The 26,122-nt window shown below is 40.5% G+C and overlaps 1 protein-coding gene and 1 long non-coding RNA gene across 3 annotated transcripts in view; one reads left to right on the forward strand and one right to left on the reverse strand.

Moving 5' to 3' along the window:
* COL4A3 (collagen type IV alpha 3 chain) overlaps positions 1–26,122 on the forward strand; it is a 130,473-nt gene that overhangs the window by 50,585 nt on the left and 53,766 nt on the right. The window contains 12 exon segments of the mRNA XM_025463271.3: positions 10,178–10,234; positions 12,954–13,043; positions 16,315–16,359; positions 17,030–17,074; positions 18,031–18,093; positions 18,778–18,831; positions 20,068–20,094; positions 20,610–20,684; positions 22,837–22,899; positions 23,026–23,061; positions 25,338–25,379; positions 25,588–25,665. Of these exon segments, the coding sequence (XP_025319056.3) occupies positions 10,178–10,234; positions 12,954–13,043; positions 16,315–16,359; positions 17,030–17,074; positions 18,031–18,093; positions 18,778–18,831; positions 20,068–20,094; positions 20,610–20,684; positions 22,837–22,899; positions 23,026–23,061; positions 25,338–25,379; positions 25,588–25,665 (675 nt within the window).
* On the reverse strand, positions 16,227–23,066 carry LOC112669823 (uncharacterized). Of its 2 annotated transcripts, none has more exons than XR_004817908.1 (3): positions 22,814–23,066; positions 21,919–22,085; positions 16,227–16,515 (listed from the first exon to the last, which is right to left on the reverse strand). It is a non-coding gene; the product is annotated as an uncharacterized LOC112669823 (long non-coding RNA). The 2 variants fall into 2 exon arrangements; XR_003142587.2 differs by having other exon boundaries at positions 21,919–22,115.

Raw genomic sequence — 26,122 nt, forward strand, 5'->3', positions numbered from 1 at the left:
TCTGCCCCAATATGTGTCTTATCTGTCAGCCTGGAGTTCAAATTTTCTACCACTTGTGACATTTATGGAAGGAGTGTGTGTGTGTGTGTGTGTGTGTGTGTGTTTGCTAAAAGGCATTCATTGGTAAAAAATGTGTCAGTTACAGGGTGTATTTTTAAAAATTAATTCACTAGTGTGGATTACGCTGTATAAGATTAGCTTGCTGACGCCACTCAGAGAGAAAATTGTGCAGCAGTAGGTCACTAAGCAGATAGTGGCTGACCAGAAGGGATGTGAGTGGAAAAGAGGAGACACTTATAACTAGTTCAGTGCTTCCCAAAGTCACACCTATGTTGGACAATGTAGACTTCCACTGACCAAGGGAAATGAGAAAAGTAAAAACAGTGTAGATACTGCTTATGAAGTAAAATGCACTTTAAAGGAGCATCCTGTAGACTGTGAGCATTCATTTGCTTCCTTTATAGTGTTTTAAATTGTTTTTTCCTTCCTTGGGGCATCTGGGTGGCTGAGTCAGGTAAGTGCACAGTCTGTTACAGGTTGACACATTGATTGACCTGATTTATGCAGAATTAATAAGCTATTCGGATAGTGTGGCTTTTAGTATGCTGCACATGATACTGCAGCCCTGGAGTTCATAGATGGACTTGGGACCCAGCAGCTTTGAAACATGTATATGGAGTTTAAGAAATTTATTTACCAGGTGCAACCCCCATCTTATTAAATTCTTTCTTCACCTTGTACACTTGACGGCTGAGAAAACCATAACATGGGAGTAATAATGGGTCAAAATTTACAAAATAAAGTACTGTTTTGGTGTGGGAGTTGTAAAAAAAAAGGGGGGGGTCAGCTGGGGTCATGATCGGGGCTGTGATTGGGGTTGTGATCAGGGTTGTAATTGGGGTTACGAGATCGAGCCCTGAGTCAGGCTGCACGCTCAGTGTGGAGTGAGCTAAGACTCTCTCTGATTCTCCCTTTCTCTCTCAAATAGATAAGTCTTTAAAAAAAATAAACTTGGTTTTTCTTATGGAATGATAAGAGTAGATGATAAATTTGCTGTGGGCTCAAGGGTGGGAGGATAGATTTGCTTGTGTTTAAAGATAGTCATTGCCTTGATATATCAAAATATAAATAAAACAATCCAATGTTGGTCTCCATTAATTTTTTAAATTTTGCTGCCCTGTGAAGTCTGAAACATAAGTAACTTTTAGATTAGACAATCTTCTGCATTCTTCCAACCTACAATTTGCATTACCTGCACCCTCCCCACCAACAATGCTTTGAGCGAAGGACGGTGGGAGGAAGGAGAGGAATATAAGGGAGGGAGAAGGAGGAAGAGAGAGATTTCTGTGTGCCATTCTGAAGCAGATCATCTCCTGCAGGAGCTCTGAACTGATCTCTTCTCCCATTTCTATTTTAATTGTTTTAACTTTTCTTTATTTAGAGAGAGAGAGAGAAAGAGAAAGAGCATGAGTGGACGAGGAGGGGCAGAGGCTGAGCGCAGAGCCCTGTATGGGGCTTGACTTCACAACCCTGAGATCATGACCTGGGCAGAAATCAAGAATCAGATTCTTAACCAACTGAGCCACCCAGGTGCCCCTCTATCTTAATTTTTTAATGTAACTTTTATATTGCCACAGAAAAAAATATGATTAAGATCAATTACATCAGGGTTCAACAAGCTTTTTCTGTAAAGGGTCTGAGAGGAAATATTTCAGGTTCTGTGGGCTAGGAGGCAACATCAGTGATATCGTGCAGATGCCTACAGAGCAAGGGAGGAAACACATACAGGTGTTTTTGTCAGCAAAATATAAAACTTTATTTATAGACACTGACATTTGGAGTTCATATAATTTTCACGTTACAAAATATTATTTTTCTTTTTATTTTTTTCCAACTATTTGAAAATATAAAACCATTCCTAGCCCAAAAGCAGTACAAAAACAGACAGGAGACTGGATTTGGCCTGTGAGCTGCAGTACACCAACTCTTGATTTATGCTGCAGATTTCATGAACTACCATGTCATGTTTATCACTGGGATTTTACATCCCATTGTTGGGGGCACAGTGACAGAGTGAGGGGAAGAGATCCATCTGAGTGGATTTTTCCCCCATGCTTCAGTAGCCTACCAAGCCAGCCAACAATTAAATAGAGCATAGTGGTTGAGAATATGGCTCTGGGTCAAACCACCTGGCTTCATATCCCCCAGCTCCATTCGTAACTACCTCTAGCCCCTGATATCCAGTTTCTAAGCTATAAGATAGGGCTGATACTGGTACCTACCTCACAGAATTGTTTATCAGGTGCAAAGGAGGTAGCACACAAGGCAGAGAGCCTGAGCAATGCCATTTGTTGTCGCTGCTCAAAAAATGTTAACTACTGAAATCATCATAGGACTGAGAGAAGTTCATTTCCTCTACTGCCTCCTTATCATGGCATCCTTCAGAGTCCATTAATCTTAGGGGGATGGCGAAGACCTCTGGGTCCTACTGGACTCGAAACCTTTTAGGGCCAGAAAAAAAAAACCAATCACACCTGGAGTTAATGATTATAGATCTAAATCCCAGTCACTGCCTTACATGAGATGGATGAAACTTTCTTACCGGATTTATTCCCAAATGTACCAGAGACCTCTGATTGCCACCTTCTTTGTCAGAGCCAGTAATCTGCATGCTTGCTGTCGTCCAGAAAAACAAAAACGGGTGGCTGATTTGGATGTCTAGACTAGTAATGTCTCTCTGGACAGGGGTTGAAAGATAGGAAGTGGCAGCTCCAGTGAGATTTCTGTGATATCCAAGTGTGGTGACAGCGGCTCTTGGGCGGGGAAGAAGGGGCCACCGCGAGAGCAGCGCACGGGTGTCATTCTCCTTTACTGGAGGGCCTGCTGCCAAGGCTCATGGTCAGTTGCTTAAGGCAGACGCAGGATGGAGGGGCCCCGTGAAGAGCAGCTCATGGAGTCTGTCTGGCTCAGTAAGCCACACTCGGTCAGCTCTTTTCACACACAAAAACTTTCGCCTCAGGCTATTGGCTGGGCAAAGGATCAATAATCATAATGCAGAATCAACAGACCTGCTCAGTAGAGTGTTAACCAGCTTTGGACGCTGCCAACTTCCCCTTACACTAAACCAGGCTGGGCTGGGCGTGGGGGAGGGGGGGCTGGGGGGCAGACAGGGAAGGCCACTTCTGTTCCACCGGAATGTACGTGTGATGGCCATACGGGGCTCTGAGGGTAGGAAGAGGGGACATCCAAGATTATTTGGAAATTATTTCCTGGCCTGTTAATGACCAAGAAGAATGTATGTGCACAATTAGATTCTTGATTTAAGAGTAAAAAAATAAATGTGTGCTGCCTGCCAGTGCCGGGAGGAACTGTGACACACTGTTTCTATTTGCAGTGCAGAAAACGTAGTAAGCCCTCAATTCATGGGCATTTAAGTAACAATATTAAGCTAATACATTAGTAAGTGCCCACACTGTTGATAGCCCACAGGAACAACTGTAGGGGAGGAAAAAATTCTCCTTGACCTCTCAGGGTCCCTGACTAGGTGGAAAAATTAAACTGACAAAGACAGATTAACAGGAGAAAAGAATGCAAATTTAATTAAAGTTTTACATGCACATAAGAGCCTTCACAAAAGAATGAAGATCCAAAGGTGACCAGAGCAGGAAGCTTTATACCTTTTAGATGAAGAAGCAATACATTTGTTTTTGTTTTTTAAAGATTTTATTTATTTATTCATGAGAGACATAGAAAGAGAGGCAGGGACACAGGCAGAGGGAGAAGCAGGCTCCATGCAGGGAGCCCGATGTGGGACTCGATCCCTGGACTCTGGGATCAGGCCCTGAGCTGAAGGCAGCTGCTCAACTGCTGAGCCACCCAGGCGTCCCAGAAGCAATAAATTTGTGAAGAATTAACAAGACACGGGGTTTGGGCTAGAGATAGCAAATGGTGATGAGGAGGATAAGGTTTATTCACAGAGTTCTCTGATGTCATCTCTGGATTAATGAGAATCTGTCTCCAGTCAAATGAGAATTTATTTCTTGCCTTTACACAGAAAGGGGGAGGCTTTTCTGCATTTACTGCTTCTTCATTGCTTCCAATTCAAAATAATTTTTATCTCAGAGAGGCATATTTGGGGTGACATATTCTGGTTTCCTTCACAACCCTCAGTAAGCATGCTATGTACTCATCTAAGAGCTTTACCAGTATTAACTCACTTGACCCATTTTACAGATATGGAAACTGAGGCACTAGAAAGCACCTAAAGTTATACACATGACTTGGCAGAGGTGGGATGTAGACTCAGGAAGTCTGCCCCGGAACCAGGATCCTTAACCCTTATGCCGCATTGCTGGGAAGAGAAGGCAATGTGCGGGCGATTTATGGGTGATCCAAGGGCAGAATGGGAGCTGAGATAAAGAGATGAGCGTGAGAGCCAGCTGATCAGACCTCCCAGGAAGTGCTTGTCGCCTTTGTAAAATACACTTGATTTCACACCTTCCAAGTATCAAGGACCATTGGGGTTTCCGACCAATATTGTATTAAACAAGTAAAACAAATTATATCCATGTTCATGTATGAATAATATCAACTAACATGCTCAATATACTCTAAGAATACTATTAACAAATACTATTTAATTCATTTGTAGTTTAACAAAAATGCTTTTCATTCTCTTACTGTTGCTGTTAGGATCAGGACCATTGGTTTGGCATTGGACAAACGACTTCAGGAGGCAGTATCTGGGAAGGTGGTGACCAGACGGGACTGATGCTAGGAAGGATCAAATAGTAGCATGTGTGTCCTTCAGCCTAGGATATTATAGCAAGAAAAGGGAGAAAGGCGACCCCCCGTTGACTGAGTTTTTACTGAATGCAGGGCACTCTGCAAGCTTCTTATTGGCAGCATCTCAAATCCTCTTCACAGAAACACTGCAGGATAGAGCTTAATATCCTCCTTTATGGAAGGGGTAATTTACAAGGATTAAGTAAATTGTCCAAAGCTCCAGTTCACAGCTAGCACATCTGGGAACAGATCCTATGTAGATCTGGCCTAAGAACTATTATTTCTGGACTTCTACACCCATTAGGATTTTCTACTATCACAGTTTATTTTGCATTTTAAGTGGGTTGTGCAAAGAAATGAGTGTGACTTTTAAATGAAGCATTCTCACGAGTATTTAATATGCAAAAGTGCTAAAACAACATTTAATCTTGGATCACTTCCTGTTGTATTAATGGTTAGCAGGGTGAGAAAACCCATAAAATCATTATTAAGAGCTTTCTCCTCATGACAAATGATTTCTTACTTCACTAAGAAATATGGAAACTAAGAGGTGCTTTATTATTGGAAGAGGAAAAGTCATAAAATGGTTGCTTAAGAAATATCTATCAGTTATGCTTTCTTAATGGTTAGTAGCATTTGGCCAAACTGGTTTTTAAGTGATTTAGCATTTGAATAGAAAGTGATGGGTTGTGTTCTAGTCTACCATGGGATAACATTCCCTGGTGGTTCAAAAGTGGGTGCAAAAAGTGGATCAAGCTCAATGATAATGAAAACATAGCCACTGTATCTTTTAGCCAAATAATCTATTCGAATTATTCATACAAATTTGCAAATTTCAAAATTAATTCAGGAAAAACAGCTTAATTAAGAGAAATAAATATCTTGAGTCTGAGGCTATTGCCATTACCATCCAAAGAAGTGAAGTGCCTAATTTCCATGGCCTTGTGAAGAGCTCTCAGATGTATCACATGGGAGCACTTGCTTCTAAAGCAGCAGTTGAACAAAAGCCAGAGAGTAGTTCTGATATAATTTTGAGTTTATTCAATCAAGTAGAGCATCCACATGTTAGCAAAATTATCACATACTCTGAAGTCCTAGCCAGTCCAAGTTTGCAAGTATATAGGCAGGCGAAGCCTTGTCATTTTAACTGTAAGTTAAAGCTGGAACAGTTTTGGAGTATTTCTGTTAACCCAAGCATAGAATCAGCCATGGACCTGGCTCTGGAGTCTTGTCAATAATGCTGACCACCTGCATGTGGGTGACATTGTGGATGAATAGATAGACAGTAGTTCCTCTCTCAATGACTCTCCTTTTGAGTGACTACTGGACTGACTGGCGCTCTCCATACTTGCTATATAAAAGATCGGTCAGTGCCCACTGACACTGCCCACCTGAGACCCATGGGCTTTTCCTTAGTACACTGGCATATGCCTACTCCACTGATGGAGTTTTACAATTGCCAGGAGTTAGTTGTTTCTGCCAGTTGTACTTATTATAGTAACAAAGTGATTTCATTAATCACTAATAACAAATTGGTTAAATACAAATGCATACGATTTGTGTTTCTGTGACAACTTGGTTGGAAGGTTTGATAAAAAAAAATTGATAGAAAAACTGCTATTCAATTAAGTATGGGTGAGAAAACATTTAAGAAGTTAGAGAAAAACATGGTTTAATATCAAGAAGGACTATGTACTCAGATTGTTCCATAAGCATCTTTCAGCAATTGGCCCGTTTCAAAGAAACCAGAAGTTGAAATTGTCAATGGCGCACAATGGTCAATAATCTTACTTAACAAGAATGATGTCACAGAGTTCCAAGAGCAGACATTCCCAAAGAAAAGACCCTATTTTGTAAGATTGAAGAAGTGGCATACATGTATACATTTTAAGTTATAAAATGTCTAAAACATTCATCTATCTGTGTGTTCATTTGTTTTTGATTACTTGCTTTAACTAACTTTTTTCAGTTAACCAACAGCTGGTTTTGAACCATCAAATACAGCTTTTATCTTAATGTAAAGACGATGAAGCCAAATATCAACAAAAGCTCAGCATGTTACCCCTAAGGTTCCATGACCCAAACTGAAGGACAATAATATAAAAAATCAGGAACCATGGTTCTGATGACCAAAAAGGGGGAGCAAGGTCACTGTGGGTGATGATGGGAAGCCAAACCCTAGGGCAACAGGGAACTCAAGGGAACAATATGGTCACACACAGAAAGCCCCACATCCAAGCCCTGAATGCCACCCATGGGGAGTCCTAAGGATTCTTTCTTGGAACCATGAGAGCAACTGGTTGAGATCAAACTTCATGTATTGGTTACAGGTAAAAGCATTGATGAGACTAAGTCCGGGTCTGAAATGAAAGATTTGCTGGAAATTAAACAGGTTTCCATTCACTAATGGTCATCAAGAATCTTGTATAAAACTGCAGATCTAACTTTAAAACTAGTAACCTAAGTGACTGCATCAGTGTTGACTTTTTAGGTTCAGGAATGATGTTTCAAATGGATAAGAACATTCCCTTGTTTTGGGGAGATGCACCCACAGGCATTAGCGGTGAAGTATCATGGTGTCACCAGTCTACTTTTCGAGGGTTTGGCAAAAAAACATGTGTGTGTATTTGTGTTAGAGGGAGGGAAAGAGAGAGAGACAGACAGACAGACAGTAACAGGTGGCATACCTAGATGAGAAGATATAAGGGTTCATTGAACTGTTTTTCAACTCAGAGGGCTTAAAACTTTCCAAAAAATATTTTTCATTCCAAGCAACTAACAAGTAATTAGCCTTGTGTTATTTATATTAATAATTTATGTTATTTATATATTATATATTATTTGTATATTAATTATTTAAGTTAATAATTAATAGCCAAGGCTTCTAGTTTATTTTTTTTGCCTCTTCAACCACAGTTGTGCATAATTCATGCCTAGAGAAAATATCTCAGTCACGGCAGCACAGCAGTAGTCATATAATTCATATATCTTGAAATTCCAGGTCCAAATTGGATGTTAACAAATTACCAGTTTTCTACCTACCCATGGATCCATTTAATCAATCCACAAGCATTTGTCCAGGATATCTTCTACATCAGGGTAACTGATGTGAATTCCTTCCCTCCTAGGCCTTACGGGCACCCAGGGAAAATATACATTAATCATTAAATAACAAATTGGTTAAATACAAATGCACTTGTGTAACTACAAGTGGTCCATGGGAGCAAATAAGAAGGAGGACCTCATCTCATCTGGGGGCAAACACAACTTGTTCAAGCTAACATTGAAAGATTTCTAGTAACAGTACAGCTTCCACTGCAAGAAATAAAATAAGGCCTATCTCATGACCTCCGTGTACCTTCTCAGAGGTTAAAGGATTGGTAATTTGCCTTCTCTTCTCTGTGGTCCAGAGATTCTCAGAAAGTGCTGTGTTGTATCTGGGACACAAAGAGTCAGAGATGCTCCTTGTCCACTTGAGCCACCACGACCACGTGAACTCAAACATTGGGTCCTGGCGCAGGTGGCACTTCCTTGCCCAATATCTGGTGCCTTGGGTGTAGGACTCAGACTCCTTTCTGAGGCTCTGTTGCCCCCTCCAAATGCTGTGTGGGAGAGGCATGCTTGCCCCTCCAACTCTTGGGACCAACTATCAGCAGGTGCTTAAACCAGAAACAAAAGCCAGGGCTCTTGTCTTCAGACAGCTTTTGTTTCAGCTCGTGACAAAAGCATCCCTAAAGTGAAGGGCACAAAAGCCTGGCTACTTGTTTGGAATGACGGGGAAAAAAGACATGGCAAACAAAAAACAGATTTGCAAATTAGTGTGTCAAATGATCTAGTGTTCAGAAACATTTAGAGAATTAGCTCTATCTTGCAGACTCAGACTGTAGGTGCTAGTTTAGAGCAGTGGAATCAGAATCACCCAGAGGGCCTATTAAAACAGAATACTGAGACAACCCCCGCCCCAGGATTTCTGATTCAGGGGATCTGGGGTGGGACCTATAATTTGCATTTCTGACAAGTTTACAGGTGTTGCAGATGCTGCTGGTCTAGGGACCCCCACTTTGACAACTATTGCTTTTATAGAGTTTATGTAAATATGTGATTGAAATGAACATAAGAGTTTAAAAATTTAGAAAGACAAAGTTAAATCATTATGTCAAGGTGTGACTTAATGACCCCAAACATCTGGGAGGAACATCAGCAAAATTTAGTCTTCTAAAAAATACCAAATATCCAACCCTTGGAGATAATAGAGATTTTCCTTTTCAGTCAATCACTTTCCATTGCTATAAATTGTGAGGTGTATATAAACGTGGTGTCTGAAAATTACTCTACACTTCCCTTCCTTGAAGGGCAGCATAGCCTTCTGCTCCAGGCTCAGGAAATATATTTAACGAAAGATGATTTTGCTTGAGCGTTTCATTTCAATTGAACAAATAAATAGAGCCCACCACTTTGGAAATATCTGAGGCAATTTCTTCTTTTATTTTTCCTACCAACCAGCCAGCACAGGTCCTAGACTTGCCCTGCCTTTGCTGTCAATTAATATTCTTTTCCTGTGGAAAGCAAACTCATTCTCCGTTAATATTAACCTGAAGAAAAAAATTAAAAAGATGGATACGTAAACACAGAACGTGTGTCAAAACACATTTTCAATTCAGTATTTTAAACTATTTTTTTGTTCCTCTGCTGGCAGAGACATTTTTAAAAATCAGCCTTCATTGGTGTTGGCGTAAGCATAGGTTCTAGAATATATCAAGTAACTGCTTAGATGGGATGAGAGTTCCCCAGCTCACAACTACATTTTTGTTTTGTTTTGGTTTTGCTTTATACTAAGAACATTTTGATAAGTCAATGAATTAGTTTGTTTTTCTTAAAGACACATAGTGGGTTATTGATCATCTTTTCTCGATCTTGAACATCATTGCAGGAAAAGAAAACCTACGAATCACCTATAGAGGATCTGACCAGTTAATACACACATATGTGTGTGTGTGTGTGTATAAAATATATATATATATATATATGCATTATGTTAAATGTAAGAAATGTGTCAACATCAGACCACTTTCCATTCACCAGTTACGGCGCTTTCATCTGGCACAGCTCTACATTATTCTGAGAAAAAGGAAAGTTGGCTTCATCGTTTCCATAAATGACTTAAAATTCCCAAATATAATAAAAATGACATACACTCACCCGACAGCTTTATATGCGTCTTCTCATTTCTCGGCTTCATTTCTCTGGCTATATCGCCCCAGCCTAGCCTGGCTCCTATGAATGGTGCTTAATGCTCAAAGAACAGAAAAGTGCATTTGCTTTTGCCCCATCAGCCAAGATCCATGAAGCTGTTTTTTAAGCAAAACTCTTTCTTTTTTTTCCCTTTTCCTAGGGCTGTGTCTGTAAAGACAAAGGCCAGTGCTTCTGCGACGGGCTGGAAGGGGAGAAGGTAAGCCCCAAACCCTATCCTTGCAGTTTTCCCCTCTGTAGAGCTCATCCAGGACTTTGCTCTTCTTTCCTTCATATCAGAAAGTCCCACAGTGTGTTATTCCATTCCCCAAATCCAATTTTAAAGAAACTGTACATAAACCTTAACCAGAGAAAAGGGGAGGGGGTAAGATAGATAGATAGATAGATAGATGATAGATAGATAGATAGATAGATAGGTGATAGATAGATAGATAGATAGATAGAAGATAGATAGAAAAATAAATAAATTTAAAGAAAGCCTTCTGGAACCTTTCAGACAACTTGTGTAAATATTGTCCATTAAAGTGTAGCTCTTCACTGGGTGTTATGCTATACGTTGGCAAATTGAAGTCCAATAAAAAAAATTTTTTTAATAAAAAATTTAAAAAATGTAGCTCTTTGGGTGTGCAAATAAAAAGGAATGAGTTAGCAAAAAAAGAAGAAAGAAAGAAAGAAAAAAGAAAAGAAAGAAAGGAAAAAGAAAAGAAAGGAAAGAAAGAAGAAAAGAAAAGAAAAAGGAAAGAAAGAAAGAAAAAGAAAGAAAGAAAAAAGAAAAGAAAGGAAGAAAGAAAAAAGAAAAGAACGAAAGAAAAAGAAAGAAAGAAAGAAAGAAAAAGAAAGAAAAAAAGGAAAGAAAGAATGAAAAAAGAAAAGAAAGAACGAAAGAAAAAGTAAGGAAAGAAAGGAAAAAAGAAAAGAAAGGAAGGAAGGAAGAAAAAAAGCCTGTAAGAATGCCTCTATAGGGGATCCCTGGGTGGCTCAGCAGTTGAGCATCTGCCTTCGGCCCGGGCTGTGATCCTGGGGTCTCAGGATCAAGTCCCGCACGGGGCTCCCTGCGTGGAGCCTGCTTCTCCCTCTGCCTGTGTCTCTCATATAAATAAAATAAATAAATAAAATCTCAAATAAAATCTTAAAAAAAAAAAAAAGAACGCCTCTATAGGATGAATGTTGGTAAACACGAGGGGGCTGCTGAGAGCTCGCTTGGCTTGGACCGTTGAGCCCCGCGGGCTTGCAGGGCTGCGGCTCCGGCGCGCCCCCTGGCGGCGGCATCCGGCGAGCGCGCCTGCCGAGGCCGCCGGCAGCCCCGGGCCGCGCAGGGCTCCCCCGCTTTCCGCAGGCGCGCAGGGCTCCCCCGCTTTCCGCAGGCTCGCCCTGCGCCGCCCCGCCGGGAGCCCCGGGCCCCAAGGGCGCCGGCCCCGGTCCCCGAGAGAAACCCGAGGAGGATCCGGCGCCGGTGAAAGGAGCCGTGGCCACACGAACGCAGCTGCTCGCCTCGCCCCCTGCCCGGGTGGGGAAGTTTCGTAGCAAGCCCGGGCTTTCCGGAGAGCGGGGCCAGCCCGTAGCTCCATTGCAGAACCCCAGAAAGAAAGAAAGCCGCGAAATCTCATTAATTCGCTCCATTAACTTGCAATTTGTGATAATTAAGACAGAGGCCGAACTAAAGTTTTTCCCTTTGTCAGAGCCTTTTGTCAGGGACACTAATGAATTGCTCAACAGTATTGAAGGGCGACGAAAAATATTTTTGGAAAAGGTATTTTTAGCTCTTCAGATAGAATAACTTCCATATAACTTACATACTAACTGTAACGATTATTCTATTTAGTTTAAATTATCCGATAACTAATGCATACTTTGATTTAGGATTTTCCCTAAAGCTCTGGATGTAGTCTATTCAGATCCGTGTTGGGAAAGCTGGAATTCGTTTTTGTGCTCAAGAATTCGAGTCCCTAAAAAAATTAAAAAATTAAAAAAAAAAAAAAAGAATTCGAGTCCCTACTATGTGCACGATGCTGCTCTAGGTTATGTGAGAGTAACTGAGCATTGAGAGCAGAGTAGCAAATTCTTTGGTTTCTCTCTTTTTTTTTTTTTTTTTGGTTTCTCTTTTTTATGGAATGTGTGTGCACACAGCATTATGAAAACACGGACTTGATCTCTTTCTCTGTTTAAAACTTTAATTTGCTAATTGTGCAATTAAACCGACTGAATCAACCAGCAACCTTTACTATTAAGAGTAATCCCAGGATCCATGTTCACCAGAGAATTTTTTGTTGGCAGAAGCGTGTCACTCATTGGGCCTAAATTATTTTCACGCGCTCGTTACTAGGGGCTTTCTCATAATATCACCTAACTCTTTCTAAAAACCGATTTAGCCCGCCCTTTTGGTTATGCTGCTCTTGATATCTCCTGCATCTCCTACACAAATAACAGATTGGATTACTAATTCCTGTATAATCAAGAAAGGGCTAACACTGATAGCCTGCATGTTGTTCTTTTCAAGCTGCATAGCAATTATGCACACTCCCCAAACACATTCCTGGGCCTTGGCCTCACTCTCTCTCCATCCCCAAGCAAACACAGGGCACTCATCTCAACTTTCTAACTGGGCTTCCCCCACCCACCCGCCACCCCAGTCCTGGATTCCTTCTCTCTCTTAATCTCTGCTCTGTATAGCTCCACCACTGGGGGGGAAAGTAGTTCCTACAAGACCAAAGGCAAACTTTGGTCAAACTTTCAAGCCCGTAGACAAACACTGACAGCTGGTAGCTTTCCGTTTACTGCTGAGTGCCGATTTTGTTGATCTGAGGGGGAAAAAAATGTCAAATGTCACTATTAAGTTGTAAAGAAAAGAAAGCAATGGTTGTGGACAGGGTGGACAGTGCTATTCTCTGTGTTATTTATCCTGTGTTGGTGTCCAACAGGGGGAAAGAGGCTTTCCTGGACCTGCTGGTTCTCCTGGCCAGAAGGGATTCCCAGGTCCCGAAGGCTTGCCTGGACCACAGGGACCCAAGGTATGTCGGTTTATAAGCTTTGGAACATCCCCAATTCACCTAACCTTCCTTATGCCTACCCTTGGGCTGCCAGGATCCTGGAGAGAATTCTGCATCTCAGCCAGTTGGTAGGCGCCATGGAAATTCCTGCTCTCCAGTCTTAGCCAGGTCCTCAGAAGTGCATTTTATCTCAAGATGACTCAAGTGCTCATCATCTTGAAGTTCCCTACTCAACGTCCTCCTCCTCGATCCACACAGTTTCTATACCTGCATCTGCATCTGTCCCTTCTCTTCTTTCATCTTGCACGAAAGGATGAGTTCTTCTGGCCTTCCATTCAGGACCTGTCCATTCCTCCACTTGTCCCTGATCCCTGGTCAAAGGTCTTGATCATTCCTTTCTTTTTGATTAGCTTTTCTGTGTCAGCCCTCAAGCATCCAGATGTCCCCCACCCTAATAGAAAATGTCCTCTAGATATTTTGGGTCCTATAAGCAAAGAATTGCCATCCTTTCCCTGTCTTCTCTTTCTCTGTCAAGATTTAAAAAACAAACAAAGGAACCAACCAAGCTAACCATAGTTCATCTCCTATTCACTCCTCAGCCAGCCATAATTTGCCTTTAGTCCCTGAAAACACTCCTGCAGAAACCACCCATGACTTTTGTGTCCTTATCTGACCTGGACCCTTCTGCCTTGTTTCCAACCCTGTGGATGACTCTCTGCTCCTTGAAAAACTTGTCTTTCTTTGTGTCTGGGATCCTCCTTCCTTGGATTCCCCTCTTTTGTCACCCCCTTCTCTTCTTTCATGGGTTCCTCTTTCTCAACTCATCACACATTTTTATCCTAAAGTCTGTGATACAACAAAGGGCTTTGTTTAAACAAATAGCCTAGAGGATTTGCTAAAGAACCGAATAACCGCTAGATCTGCTGATGGCTCTTTCCTGCTGTGGACGTTAGCTAGACTTAAGCCTGGGCTCTCATGCACTCACGTGGTTGTTCCCCTGACTGCTGGCCTCCAGCAAGCCATGAACTAACTAATAAGCTATGAAAGATCATTGTAATCGATCCCCACAGAGTCCTTTTAAATTTCATAAATGTGTGGAATACTTACATAGTCATCAAAGGCAACATTTACTGCAAATTTATTCTGTGCCAGGTATTGGGACGTTTACTCCTGACTCTATGCCATCTACTCTTCACATTGATCCCAGAAATCATGACTATGGTGACTCAGTCTCTTTATTGTAGGGATGAGGAAACCAACACTCAGAGTGCTGCAGTTAAAGGTGGCAAAATCGGAGTTCAAGTCTGGTTTTATAGGATGCCAGAATCAAACTCCCATAACCAAAGAAACTAAGCCCACGCCTACAGTTTCTTTTTTTTTTTTTTTTTTTTTTTTACAGTTTCTAATTAAACAAGCAAAATGTTGTGGTTTTCCAGAAATTCTACCATTTTGTGTCTTTCTGATTCATTTTGTGCATTGTTTCCCATTTCTCTTTCTTCTGACCCTAATTTTGAAAAAAAAAAAAAATAAGATTCTGGATATTTAGTGTCTGAATTCAGACCCATTCAGTGTCTGACCATCCCCACTGCCTTCCTCCAGGGTGTGGCCTAGGATGTTCCTCTATTTCACTAACAAAATGAATTGGCTACTTCAACTCTGGACTGGGTCAGCCTCATGCCAACTCTTTCCTTTCTGTTTGGTTCTCTGCCCCCACTCCCTTGTTAATCGGCATTCCTTTAGAGAAGCCAACAATCAATTAAAATAATAATTTTAAACATATGGGGTTTACGATGGGTAAACACGATTCCATAAAGTTAATCCAGAAAATCTGGGTGCCATGTTGTCATGGAGTTCATACATGACAGTGTACTTTATGGATGTAGCCACAAAAGATAATTTGATCAAAAGCAGACAATTAGAGGGGCACCTGGGTGGCTCAGTTGGTTAAGCGTCTGCCTTCGGCTTAGCTTGTGATCTCGGGGTCCTGGGATCAAGTTCCGCATCAGGCTTGCTGCTTAGCAGGGAGTCTGCTTCTCCCTCTTCCTCTGCCCCCCACCCTCCTGCTTACTCTGTCTAGTGCTCTCTCTCTCTCTCTATCTCTCACACATACATAAATAGATAAAATCTTCAAAAAAGAAAAGCAGACAATTAGAACATATTAAACCTGACCAAAAAGCTTTCTTCAGGTTTAAGAATATCCTCTCCTAATTTAAAATATTTTATGCATGAAAAAAATTACAATGTTTGGCCCCGTGCATGCCACAGATAGCGTCCTACAGAGGAGGGGCACCCAGGCAAGCACCCAGGAAGTCCCCCTCGGTCAGTGAAGGCCAACTGTGGCCTTGACCGTGAATCTCAGCAGACTCTGTAACAACCCTTTTCTCAAAAATAAATAAATAAATAAATAAATAAAAAGACCAAAACGTACTGAAACTCCCAGGAATGATAAAAACAGCTTTTGGACAATGGAACTTTCACACCAAGAGACCTAGTTTAAAAAAGTCTCCATTTAAGGTTATTCTCTGAGAAACATTGCCCCTCAACTGTATTCATTATATGCCCGAAGCAAGTTTATCTCTGGTGCTGGCAGTTTATTGCCTGGCTATTTATTTATTTGTGCCTGCCAGGCCCATTTGGTTAATAAAATATTCCTCGTGCCCAGAAATACTGGCCACCCTTCCCATCCCCTGTTGTAATTGTATCACCATCCTTATCAGACCTCAGCAGCTGTCTGGCTAAGGTGAGGCTTTTACAGCAGCTCTTCTCAGACATTCACGTGAATAAGAGTCATTTGCTAATCTGGTGAAAACTTAAATTCCGAATCAATCCATCTGAGAGGTGGGGAAGACTGGAAAGGCTGCATTGCCAACAAGCTCCCAGGTTTTTTTTTTTGTTTTTTTGTTTTGTTTGATATTTTAAAAGTTTATTTCTATTTTAACTAGCCAGTAGCCCCAATTCTTTGAGAAATGAGCTGATTTCTTTCTAGCACAATGTCTATGGACCTTGCTCATGGTAACTTTCTTCCCAGCTCCCAGGTGATACCAATACCAATACACATCCCACATGGAGTAGCAGGGGTTTGAATGAATTTTTGTCCTTTCTGCTAAATATTTAGCTAAATATTTAGCTTCAGTTAAACAAGTTAAACAAGCAACTGTGTTAACACCAGAATAATCACAAGAACAAAACAGTTTGGCATGTGAATAAAATGAGGACTTTTAATTTACGGTTTCTTAGTGCCAAGTAATTTCCAGTGCCTTTTTTTGTTTGTTTGTTTTTTTTCTGGGTCTAGGGCTCACCAGGACTTCCAGGACTCACTGGTCCCAAAGGTGTAAGGGTTAGTAGTCCAACTGGTCCATCCTGATTGATGAAAACTCTTCTTCTTCTTTAAAAAATAAGAGCTCTGCACTGTAAAAGTTATACACATGCCACAAAGGAGTACATTCTGTATGCTATGCTCTGTAGGTGAAGTTCAAGAACAGGTAAAAGTAATCTGTAATGGTGGAAAACAGTGGTTAATATGTTGGGGATGGGTATTAATGGACTGGGAAAGGGTGTGAGACAGTCATCTTGGGGGAGCGGTGGGTGGCTATGTTCCCCGTCTGGATGGGATGGTGGTGATACCCATATGTACACACACACATAGGTAAACATTTCTCAAACTGTTTGCAGAAGCTTGAAGCACTCTACGGTATGCAAGTTATACCCTCAAAATCTATCCAAAAAAGGCAAAAACAACCTTAATCATCTCTTTTTAAAATAATGCTAACTAAAATTTAACTACTTAAAATTTAAATAAAAATTTAAAAAAAAGAATTTTTAGAAATGTAAGATTTTGAAAAGTTTGTCAAACCTTTTATTTTTGTTTTGCTTTTCAGAGAGTTTTTAGCCATTCCTAATTACAGTTGCAGGATGGGGTTATTAGAATGGTAAATAATTTTATGACTACAGGTTGAAACACATTTAAAGTGTTTTTCTTGCCACCTTCCCCTTTTCTACGTCCCTAGGGAATAACTGGCTTGCCGGGATTTTCAGGTCCTCCTGGACTTCCAGTAAGTAACGGGGAAAATGTGTGAATTTAAAAAAATAAAAAGAAAGCTCATTTTAATAAAGAGATTAAAACAATAGCACAAGGAAATAGGCACTGAGACGTGTGCTACATGATGAAGATGTCACAGGAGAATCACATAATATATTAGAGTGTATATTTTTAGGACATGCAAGTCCAATTGGATTTCCTGAAATCAAGCAGAACAAAAATGGAATAGAATGGAATGGGAAAGGATGGAACTTGATAGTATGAGATGGGATAGGATGGGATGGGATGGGATGGGATGGGATGGGATGGACTAGATTTGTTGGGATAGGATATGACAGGACAGGACAAGATAGGATAGATGGAATAGAATCAAATGGAGTGGAGTAGAGTGGAGTAGAAAGGAATAAAATGAAGAAATAGAATAGATTAGAATAGAAGAGAATAGAATAGAATGAATAGAATAGATTAACTGCTAATAGTTATTAATAGATTAATAGTGTAGAATAATTAAATTAATAAACTAGATTAATTAAACTATAATATAAACTACATGTAATTAAACTATATTAATAAATTAATAATTAAATAATTAAACTAATAGATTATTAATAGATTAATAGTGTAGAATAACAAAATGATGGTTACCTTGTGTACACATCCCTCTTATTTTTCCTTTACTTTCTTCCCACTGAAAACAGCACGTTAAGCGACTTCATTTTATATAGAAAGGTCTTTTGTTTTAACTAAAATATTGGTTATCTCACTTGATAATTTTTGGTTTCGATTAGCCCATTTTATTTGCTGTAAGTTTTATTTAAATTATCTAAGATAGCTAAATATATTACTTAACCATTTAATAGCCATTTGTATTTAAATAACTAAACTGGCCCATCTCTTCTCTCACTACTGCCACTTGTCCCCTGGGGGCTGGTGCTGATGTCACGTTTCCGAAACTTGCTCTGTTTTCAGGGCACCCCAGGCCATCCTGGGCCTTATGGGCCTCCAGGTGTACCAGGATGCAATGGTTCTAAGGTATGTACTTCTCACACAGGAAATGGTTAGGAAAACATTTTTGCAGAATGGATCAATCAAGGTGAAGGAGGAGAAAGAAGGCACAGCAGGCTTTGCTTGAGAGATTCTTTTAGCCAGAACCATGGGTGTGTGTCTTCAGGACAGAAACATGATGGCTCTCTTTTTTCTTATGGCTTGGTTTCTGATTGTCTTTTGAGGAGGTTCTCTCATGTTCTCCTACAGGACAATTGGGGGCTCACCTGGTTACTTTCACCTGAGGCTGTGAGTGTATGCAAGTCAGAAATGAAAGCTGGGAATGTGAAATCTGTCTTTGGAAAACAGTGACTGGGCTTTCCAGCTTTCACTCATGTTCTTTGTCTCCCAATGCCACCCTCCTTTCCCCCAGAATGGTGGCCATGAAAGAACCAATTACTCAAGTTTCAAGGAAACAGCAATTAAAAAGTTCTTGGCACAATTAGACTTTTGCCGTTTATGCACAATTTGAGAAACAGTAGATTCTAATTCTGTTTTCAATTAAGATAATGGTTTTCTGGCCTTCAGCCTCATGACCCAGTAGCCATAAGGAATTTGGGTTACTTAGTCTAGATTTACCACTGCAGGGCTGGAAGAGAGGAACAGAGAAAATATCTCAATAGGCTGTTCTAGAACAACGGAAAAGAATAACAAGCTTTGTATGCCTTCCAGGGTGAGCAAGGGTTTCCAGGCCTTCCAGGGACACCAGGCTACCCAGGGATCCCGGTAGGTGTCCATTTCTAAGTCTGTATAAAGTATCAGTACAGGTCATTTACTCCAGAATGGCTGGGTACCGAAATTCACCATGACTTTGCAGAAGTCAGGGGAGGCCAGTAGTGAACATTCAACTCATGGGTGGGAATGCATGAATAAATATCTATGAGTTCAGGTTTGCACTTTGAGGCTTTATGTTGCTTGTGAGACATCCAAGCAGAGATGAGTGAAAGGCTGCTGATTTGCTCAGAGGAGAGACCCCGATGGTGGTGACACAAGGAGCGAGAGAATAAGGTGAAAAGAACCTCAGAAAAGACTTAGGATCCCCAGCATGGGATGTCTGGGTGGAGGAGAAGAAGCCTGTAAAGACGAACAGTACTGATGAAAGAAAGAAAACCAAGAGGGCTATATTATGAAAGCCCAGGAAAGATGTATTTCAGTGGAGGGGAGTGACTGACAGCTGCCTAAAGTTACTGAAAAGTCCAATTAAGTCTGACATCTTGTCATTGACTCTAGCAATGTCATTGCCATTGCAGGCCTTAGCAAGGGATATATCTCCAGTGTGCATGGAGGCAGGAGGCAGGTGTGGGATTGAGGAGTGAACAGAATGGGAAGGCCACCGATGACATGAAGGAGAGACAGGGTAGCACTGGTAGGGGGAGACTATGGGGAGATTTTGTTTGTTTCAATGAAAGAAATTTGAGCATGTTTTAAAACCAGTGGGAATATACACAAGATGGAATATGAGTCAGCCATCAAAAAAATGAAATCTTGCCATTTGCAACAACGTGGATGGAACTAGAGGGTATTATGTTAAGCAAAATAAGTCATTCAGAGAAAGACAGTTATCATATGATTTTACTCATATGTGGAATTTAAGAAACAAAACAGAGGATCCTAGGGGAAGGGAGGGAAAAATAAAATAAGACGAAATCAGAGAGAGACAAACCATAAGAGACTCTTAACCATAGGAAACAAACTGAGGGTTGCTGGAAGGGAGGAGGGTGGTGGGGATGGGGTAACTGGGGAATGGGCCTTAAGGAGGGCACATGATGTGATGAGCACTAGATATTATATAAGACTGAGGAATCACTGAGCCCTATTTCTGAAACTTATAACACACTATATACTAATTAATTGAATTTAAATTTTAAAAATTAAAAAAAGCAATGGGAAATAGCAGGAGATGGGGCACGAGAGTAGCAAGGACAAAGCAGTGATGTTGTGTATTTGGTTTCCCTTTATTAGGGTGCTGTTGGCTTGAAAGGAGAAAAAGTAAGTCATGTGTGACATTATTATTGAAAATCTCTAATTGTACATATGAAAGGACTTCTATTACTAATGATATGTAAGTAATTACAAATCAGGTTTCATAACTAATTCAGAAACCTCATAATAATCAGGACATGATATTTATTCCTATTCAACAACTTCTTTTAGCTCTTGTCATACATATATCTTAAGGAATACAACGTTTATAAAATCCTTTAAGGGAATAGAGTCTAGGAGAAGAGAACCGGCCTCAGAAGTTGCCACTAATGTTGGGATCTTGAGATATGGTTTACCATCCCTGTGTCTTTCTTCCTTCCACAGTAAAGTGTCAATTTTAGGATATAGGAAAATCTCTGATTACTTCAAAATGAAGTGACTACACAAACTTAAATCATTCTCCAAGTATATGTCCTGAAAAGCATTTTTATCCTTGAAGCAGTAGGACCATGAATCAGCATTTAAAATGAGTTTGGAAAATGTAACATTAATCATGTTTAATGAAGTTTTTCATTTTCCAGGGTGCTCCTGCCACAGAAGGTATAGAACTTGATGGAAGAGGTGACCCTGGGTTGCCAGGAGCTCCAGGATTCCAGGTATGGCACGTTGGAAAAGGTCCTGTTAGTCTCAATCCTCTGGCTCTTTCTCTGGCTCTCTGGCTCTGCCTGTCTATCTGTCTCTCTCCCTTTTCTCCTCTCTGTATGTCTCTGAAACTCTTATCTTTGTCTCTCCTCTCTCTGTTTTCCCCTAAATCTCTAAACTCTCTTGGGAACATTTGTATGATTTGTTTTCTGCTTTCTCTTTTTGTTTCATTTTCTTTTTTTTATTGAGGAATTATTGACATATGACATTCTATTAGTTTCAGGTGTATAAGGTAATGATTAGATATTTGTACATATTGTGAAATGATCCCCATGGTAAGTCTAGTTAACATCCATCACCACATCACCATAGGGACAAATATTCTTTTTATCTTGTGATGAGAACTTTACTCTCTTAGCAAATTTCAAATCTGGAGTATGGTGTTCTTAGCTATAGTCACTATGTTGTACCTTATGTCCCCGAGACTTATTTATTTATAGCTGATCTTTCTACCTTTTGACTCCCCTCATCCATTTCACCCACCATCCACTCCCACCTCTGACAATCACAAAAAAAATGTTTGCAGTAGACATTCATATTTCTCTTGTTTACATATCGATTTCATTTCATTCTAAAACATTCACCTCGTAAGAAACTCCATGAAACTAACATAAAAGGATGATTTTCTGCACAAGTCTTTTAATCTCTTCTTAAATCTCAATTACCCAGGTTTTCCTAAACCTAAGGAGGAATCTTCAAGGAATAGTTATGCTCCACTTATTCTGTATTGGTTGAAATCAAGGATAGGTTTGTACCATACATTGAATATCATCTAAAACTATCATGTTAAATAACAACCCTATTTCAAATTTTGCATGACAGTAAGTAACTGGGTTTTATTTAAATGCATCTTTCTCCTGTTGAGTGGTTTACTTTCTGAACTATATGTGTGTAAATCTGAGTATGATCCCAAATGGATTCGGAGACACAGCTATTTGGGAGACTATGTGTGCTTTACTTTGTGATTCAGAAGGATCTTTTGGTAGACCTAAGGCACAGGAACTAACTTCCAGGTTAATTAACCAGAAGTACTTTAACTTAGTTCAGAAGTATATGTGGAAAGTTCTGGAAATTTGACTAAGTGAGACAAAGTTTTGAGTTTCGGTTGTCGAACTCCCAGAGTGAGCCATGCTGACTGATGGTGAGCCACAAAACAGCACAACAATGCAGTTAGGAGCCTTTACTGACCTTTGAGGGAAGATGCAGAACATGATGATTCTTCATTTTCTTGCTTAGGAAACATTTACGGGGCCTGATGCTGAAGGAAGGGATCCAATAAGAAGAGATAGCAATCTGGGATGTTGATATGTCTCTCAAATGTGCATTGAATGTTGGCTAGGTACTGCAGTGTGCTGCTGATGGAGATATAACAATGGCACGTTCATCTATCCAAGAAAGATTTATTACATCCCAGTTATGTGTCAGCAGCTGTTCTAGGCTCTAGAGATACCATGGTCCACAAATTAGCCAAAAGAGAGTAAAAAAAAAAAAAATTCTTGCCCATATGGAGCTTACATTTTAGTAGGGGAAAACAGAAAAGGTATAAATTAGTTAGTACCTGGTGTATTAATAGCAGTGAATGCCAAGAAGGAAAATAAAGCAAGGGCAGGGGGTAGGATCCTGTGTCAGGTTGGAAAGAGGGCTGTGACTTTAGATTGGGTGGACAGGGAAAGGATGACATTTGAGTGAAAATAAGAAAAGGGAGAGGAAATGAGTCATAAAGATGTCTAAGGAAAGAGGATTCTGGGCAGAAGGTGAGCAAGTGGAAGGCTCTACCAAAGAGCATACTTGGCTGAGAGAGACAGGCAGACAGAGAGATAGAAAAGCAAAATATTAAAAAAAATGTAAAATTCCTCTAAAATAAAGCAAACTGCTCTGCTCATTCTCCTGGAAGGGTTGCCTTCAGGATATTTCTGGCAACCTGTCATACATGGCAACTGCTTTTAGGCATTTTATTTTCTTTTTTTTGTAATTAACTGCAGCCATAAATGAGAGGCATCATGCTCCTCAGATTTCATTAAAATATTTTGATGGGTTTAATTACTGGACATTGTTCTTAGGTGAGAAGTAAGTTCAAACTTACTCTATTCTTCTTGTAATTTACAGGGTTTACCAGGCCTTCCAGGCTTTCCGGGACCTGCTGGTCCACCTGGCCCTCCGGGATTCTTAGTGAGTATGAAGTCATCACTGCTGTAGACACTGTAACCTAATAAATTCATTATAGCTAAAAACTTCACATAGAGTTTTTGGCTTGGCACATTTCCTGCTGTGATTTTAACTTATGGATTTTTCTAGGGCTTTCCAGGAGCCATGGGACCTCCAGGACCTAAGGTAGATTACAGTTCATATGTCACAACAGCCAGAACACCCTAAGCAAGCTAAAAGCCAAACATGATCTGATTGGACATGTGGTCACTGCCTGGCCGCTCTCTGGAAGCCACAGGATTCTCAGCAGAGAAGGGAACAGGACAGGCAGCTCTGTACCCCTCACTCACTCTCTTCTCCCTGCACTTACTAATGTGATGCCTAATATTTATGTTATAAGGAGCTCCCTGTCAGGAAAAGGCAAGTCCATAGATTTCCCATTTCCCATAATCCTACTGATCACCCAACACTTTAGCCTATAAAATTTTGTAGTGGGCTGCTTCCCAACACCAACCTAATCTTGGTGCCACTAAATAAAGGATGAATATTCACGTATTCATTAAGCAGGGTCCTGCGTAGCTTTGTAGTAAAAAGACCAACTGCTCCCGTTGGGGAGGAAAACCTTTTTCTTTACCCTTTTAGGTTCTTAACTGGGGACATGCAAATGGAAATGAAAAAAAAAAAAAATTAACAGAAGGAAGTTTATTTCAAATCCATATGGGGGCCTCACAGAAATGAAATAAAAACCCCAGGGAGGCAGTCAGGCCCAGAGGCTTGTGTATCATTTTAACAAAGGGTGATAAATTTGCAGAGGAGTGACACAAGACAAAGGAAGAGGGTTTTGAGCTTATAGGGGCAGTAAATTGTGGGAAGGTAAACATATGGAGGAAACTAATGGAAGACAAGTGTTATTTCAGTGAAGTTTGTTTATGCAAATTTCAGTTGTGCTGACTCCAGAGATAAGAGTTGTCTCCTCTTCCTGGTACAGGAAAAGAGCCAGTGACACCTTCACCAAGGGAAGATGTCTTTATGCCGTGCCCTTAGGCACATGGAAGAGGGTAGAGAATTTCTGCATTTGCTGTTACTCAATTGTCTTGAGCTCAAAATAATTCTTATGCCAAAGTGGTATATATTTGGGCGGGGGGTGGGGGGACTTATTCTGACTTCCTCCATTAAACTAGGTAGGAAATTGTTGAGTGAGACCCACCAGCTACTAACACTGTATCTCTTACTTAGGACCAGATAACCTTTGTGTGTAGGAACTTGCCAAGGTGCTTTCACAATTATTATCTCATTATTTAAGTGAGTTGTCAAATACACAGTAAATGATAGAGATGAGATTGAAAGTCTTTCAATTCCTCATCTTGAGGTTTTTTTTTCCTATAGCTTGTGGGCTAATGGGGGGGGGGGGGATCTATACACTCAAGAGCAAAAAAGCAAGGAGGCACTTGTTGTGTAAGTGATGAATCATTGATTTCTACTCCAGAAACCAATATTGCACTGGATGTTCACTAACAAGATTTTTTTAAAAATGGTTTTATCTATTTAATCACGAGAGACAAACAGAGAGAGAGGCAGAGACACAGGCAGAGGGAGAAGCAGGCTTCCTGTGGGGAGCCCAATGTGGGACTCGATACCAGGACCCTGGGATCACACCCTGAGCTGAAGACAGGCATTCAACCACTAAGCCATGCAGGTGCCTCTCACTAACAAAATTTAAGTAAATGATTAAAAAAGAACAAAAAACAAAAAAAAACAAGAAGGCATTGGTTGAAATGCTAGATCAGCCATTGTCAGTGTAACAGACTGTTCACATTAGACTTAGCTCATTTCACTACATTACTAGTCAGGTAGCCTGAAATGTTTACTTAGCCTATTAACTTTTGAATTTCAGAATCTTTGGGATGCGTGGGTGGCTCAGCGGTTGAGCATCTGCTTTTGGCTCAGAGAGTTATCCTGGAGTCCCAGGATGGAGCCTACATTGGGCTCCCTGCAGGGAGCCTGCTTCTCCCTCTGCCTGTGTCTCTGCCTCTCTATGTGTCTCTCATGAATAAATAAATAAAATCTTTAAAAAAAAAAAAGAATTTCAGATTTCTGAAGTTCAGCCACCCTTCCTTCTTGTTTATAAGATGAGAAAACTGGGGCATCAGAAAGTTAGGTAACCAGCTAGTGGCCGAGCCAGAAAAATGTCCTCTGATCTGGTTTGCCTTCCACATCCCATCCCATGTCATGTCATCATTTGCCATATTAAGTCAATCCCTTAAGCTTTCTGCACTTTATGATCTCCACTTTTGAGAGAGACATAGTGCCATTCTCCTCCAAGAAATAGCTAAAGTAATTTTTATAACACTAACATTACAATTAAAACATAAACATTCTGTTACAAACCTTGGAGTGTCAGTGGGTTTAGACTTTTCACATTCATTTTTTAAAAAATAACTTAGTGTTGTCTTTTCTTACAGGGTCAAATGGGCGATAAAGTGATAGGACAAAAAGGAGAGCGGGTAATTAAAATATTGTGGTTTATTTGTGGGGAAGACATTTTCAGTTTCATAGCAATCATCCTGTGTATCTTTGTGACACTGAAACAAATGCGTTTGCTCTGTCATTTGCTCTGTCTTCTTACCTAAGAGCCAAAGGGAAAAATCTGTCTCTCCCAGAAGCAAAGGAGATGTTGTTTGGTTTTGCCTTCCTGAGTGTATTTGTCTTTAGGGTGTGAAAGGATTAACAGGACCTCCCGGACCACCAGGAACAGTTATTGTGACGCTAACCGGCCCTGATAACAGAACGGTAGGTAACGCTTCCATTTATTACTCGGGTTGTGCATTCTAACTTCTGGGGCCAGGTCCTCTTACCTCTTTTATAATAAGTGTTGCCATCCGAGCTCTCTCAGCCAGCCTGAGCCTCTGGATTTGATCTTTTCCCCATCTTTTACTTGAGAATCAAAAAACATGAGACAAGGAGCTGAGGCAAGATCAGAGGCAAGCAACTTCCAAGATTCTAGAAGGGAGAGCTTGGATCTAATTTTGTTCACCTTTTATCCTCATCCTGTCTCATTGTTCCTAACTCAGATGGATATTCAGTGAGTATTTTTGTATAAATGATAGGTGTATGGCTCTGATCCAACTGGATAGTAATGACCTCAAGATATCAGTGGAACAGTATGATAATCTAATGGGACATTTTTACCTGCCATTATATCCCCCAAGGGCAATGTGGCCTACATTCCTCTCCAAGGGCACTGTGA

The sequence above is a fragment of the Canis lupus genome, chromosome 25 (assembly GCF_003254725.2).
Source record: "Canis lupus dingo isolate Sandy chromosome 25, ASM325472v2, whole genome shotgun sequence".
Classification (NCBI taxonomy): Eukaryota; Metazoa; Chordata; class Mammalia; order Carnivora; family Canidae; genus Canis; species Canis lupus.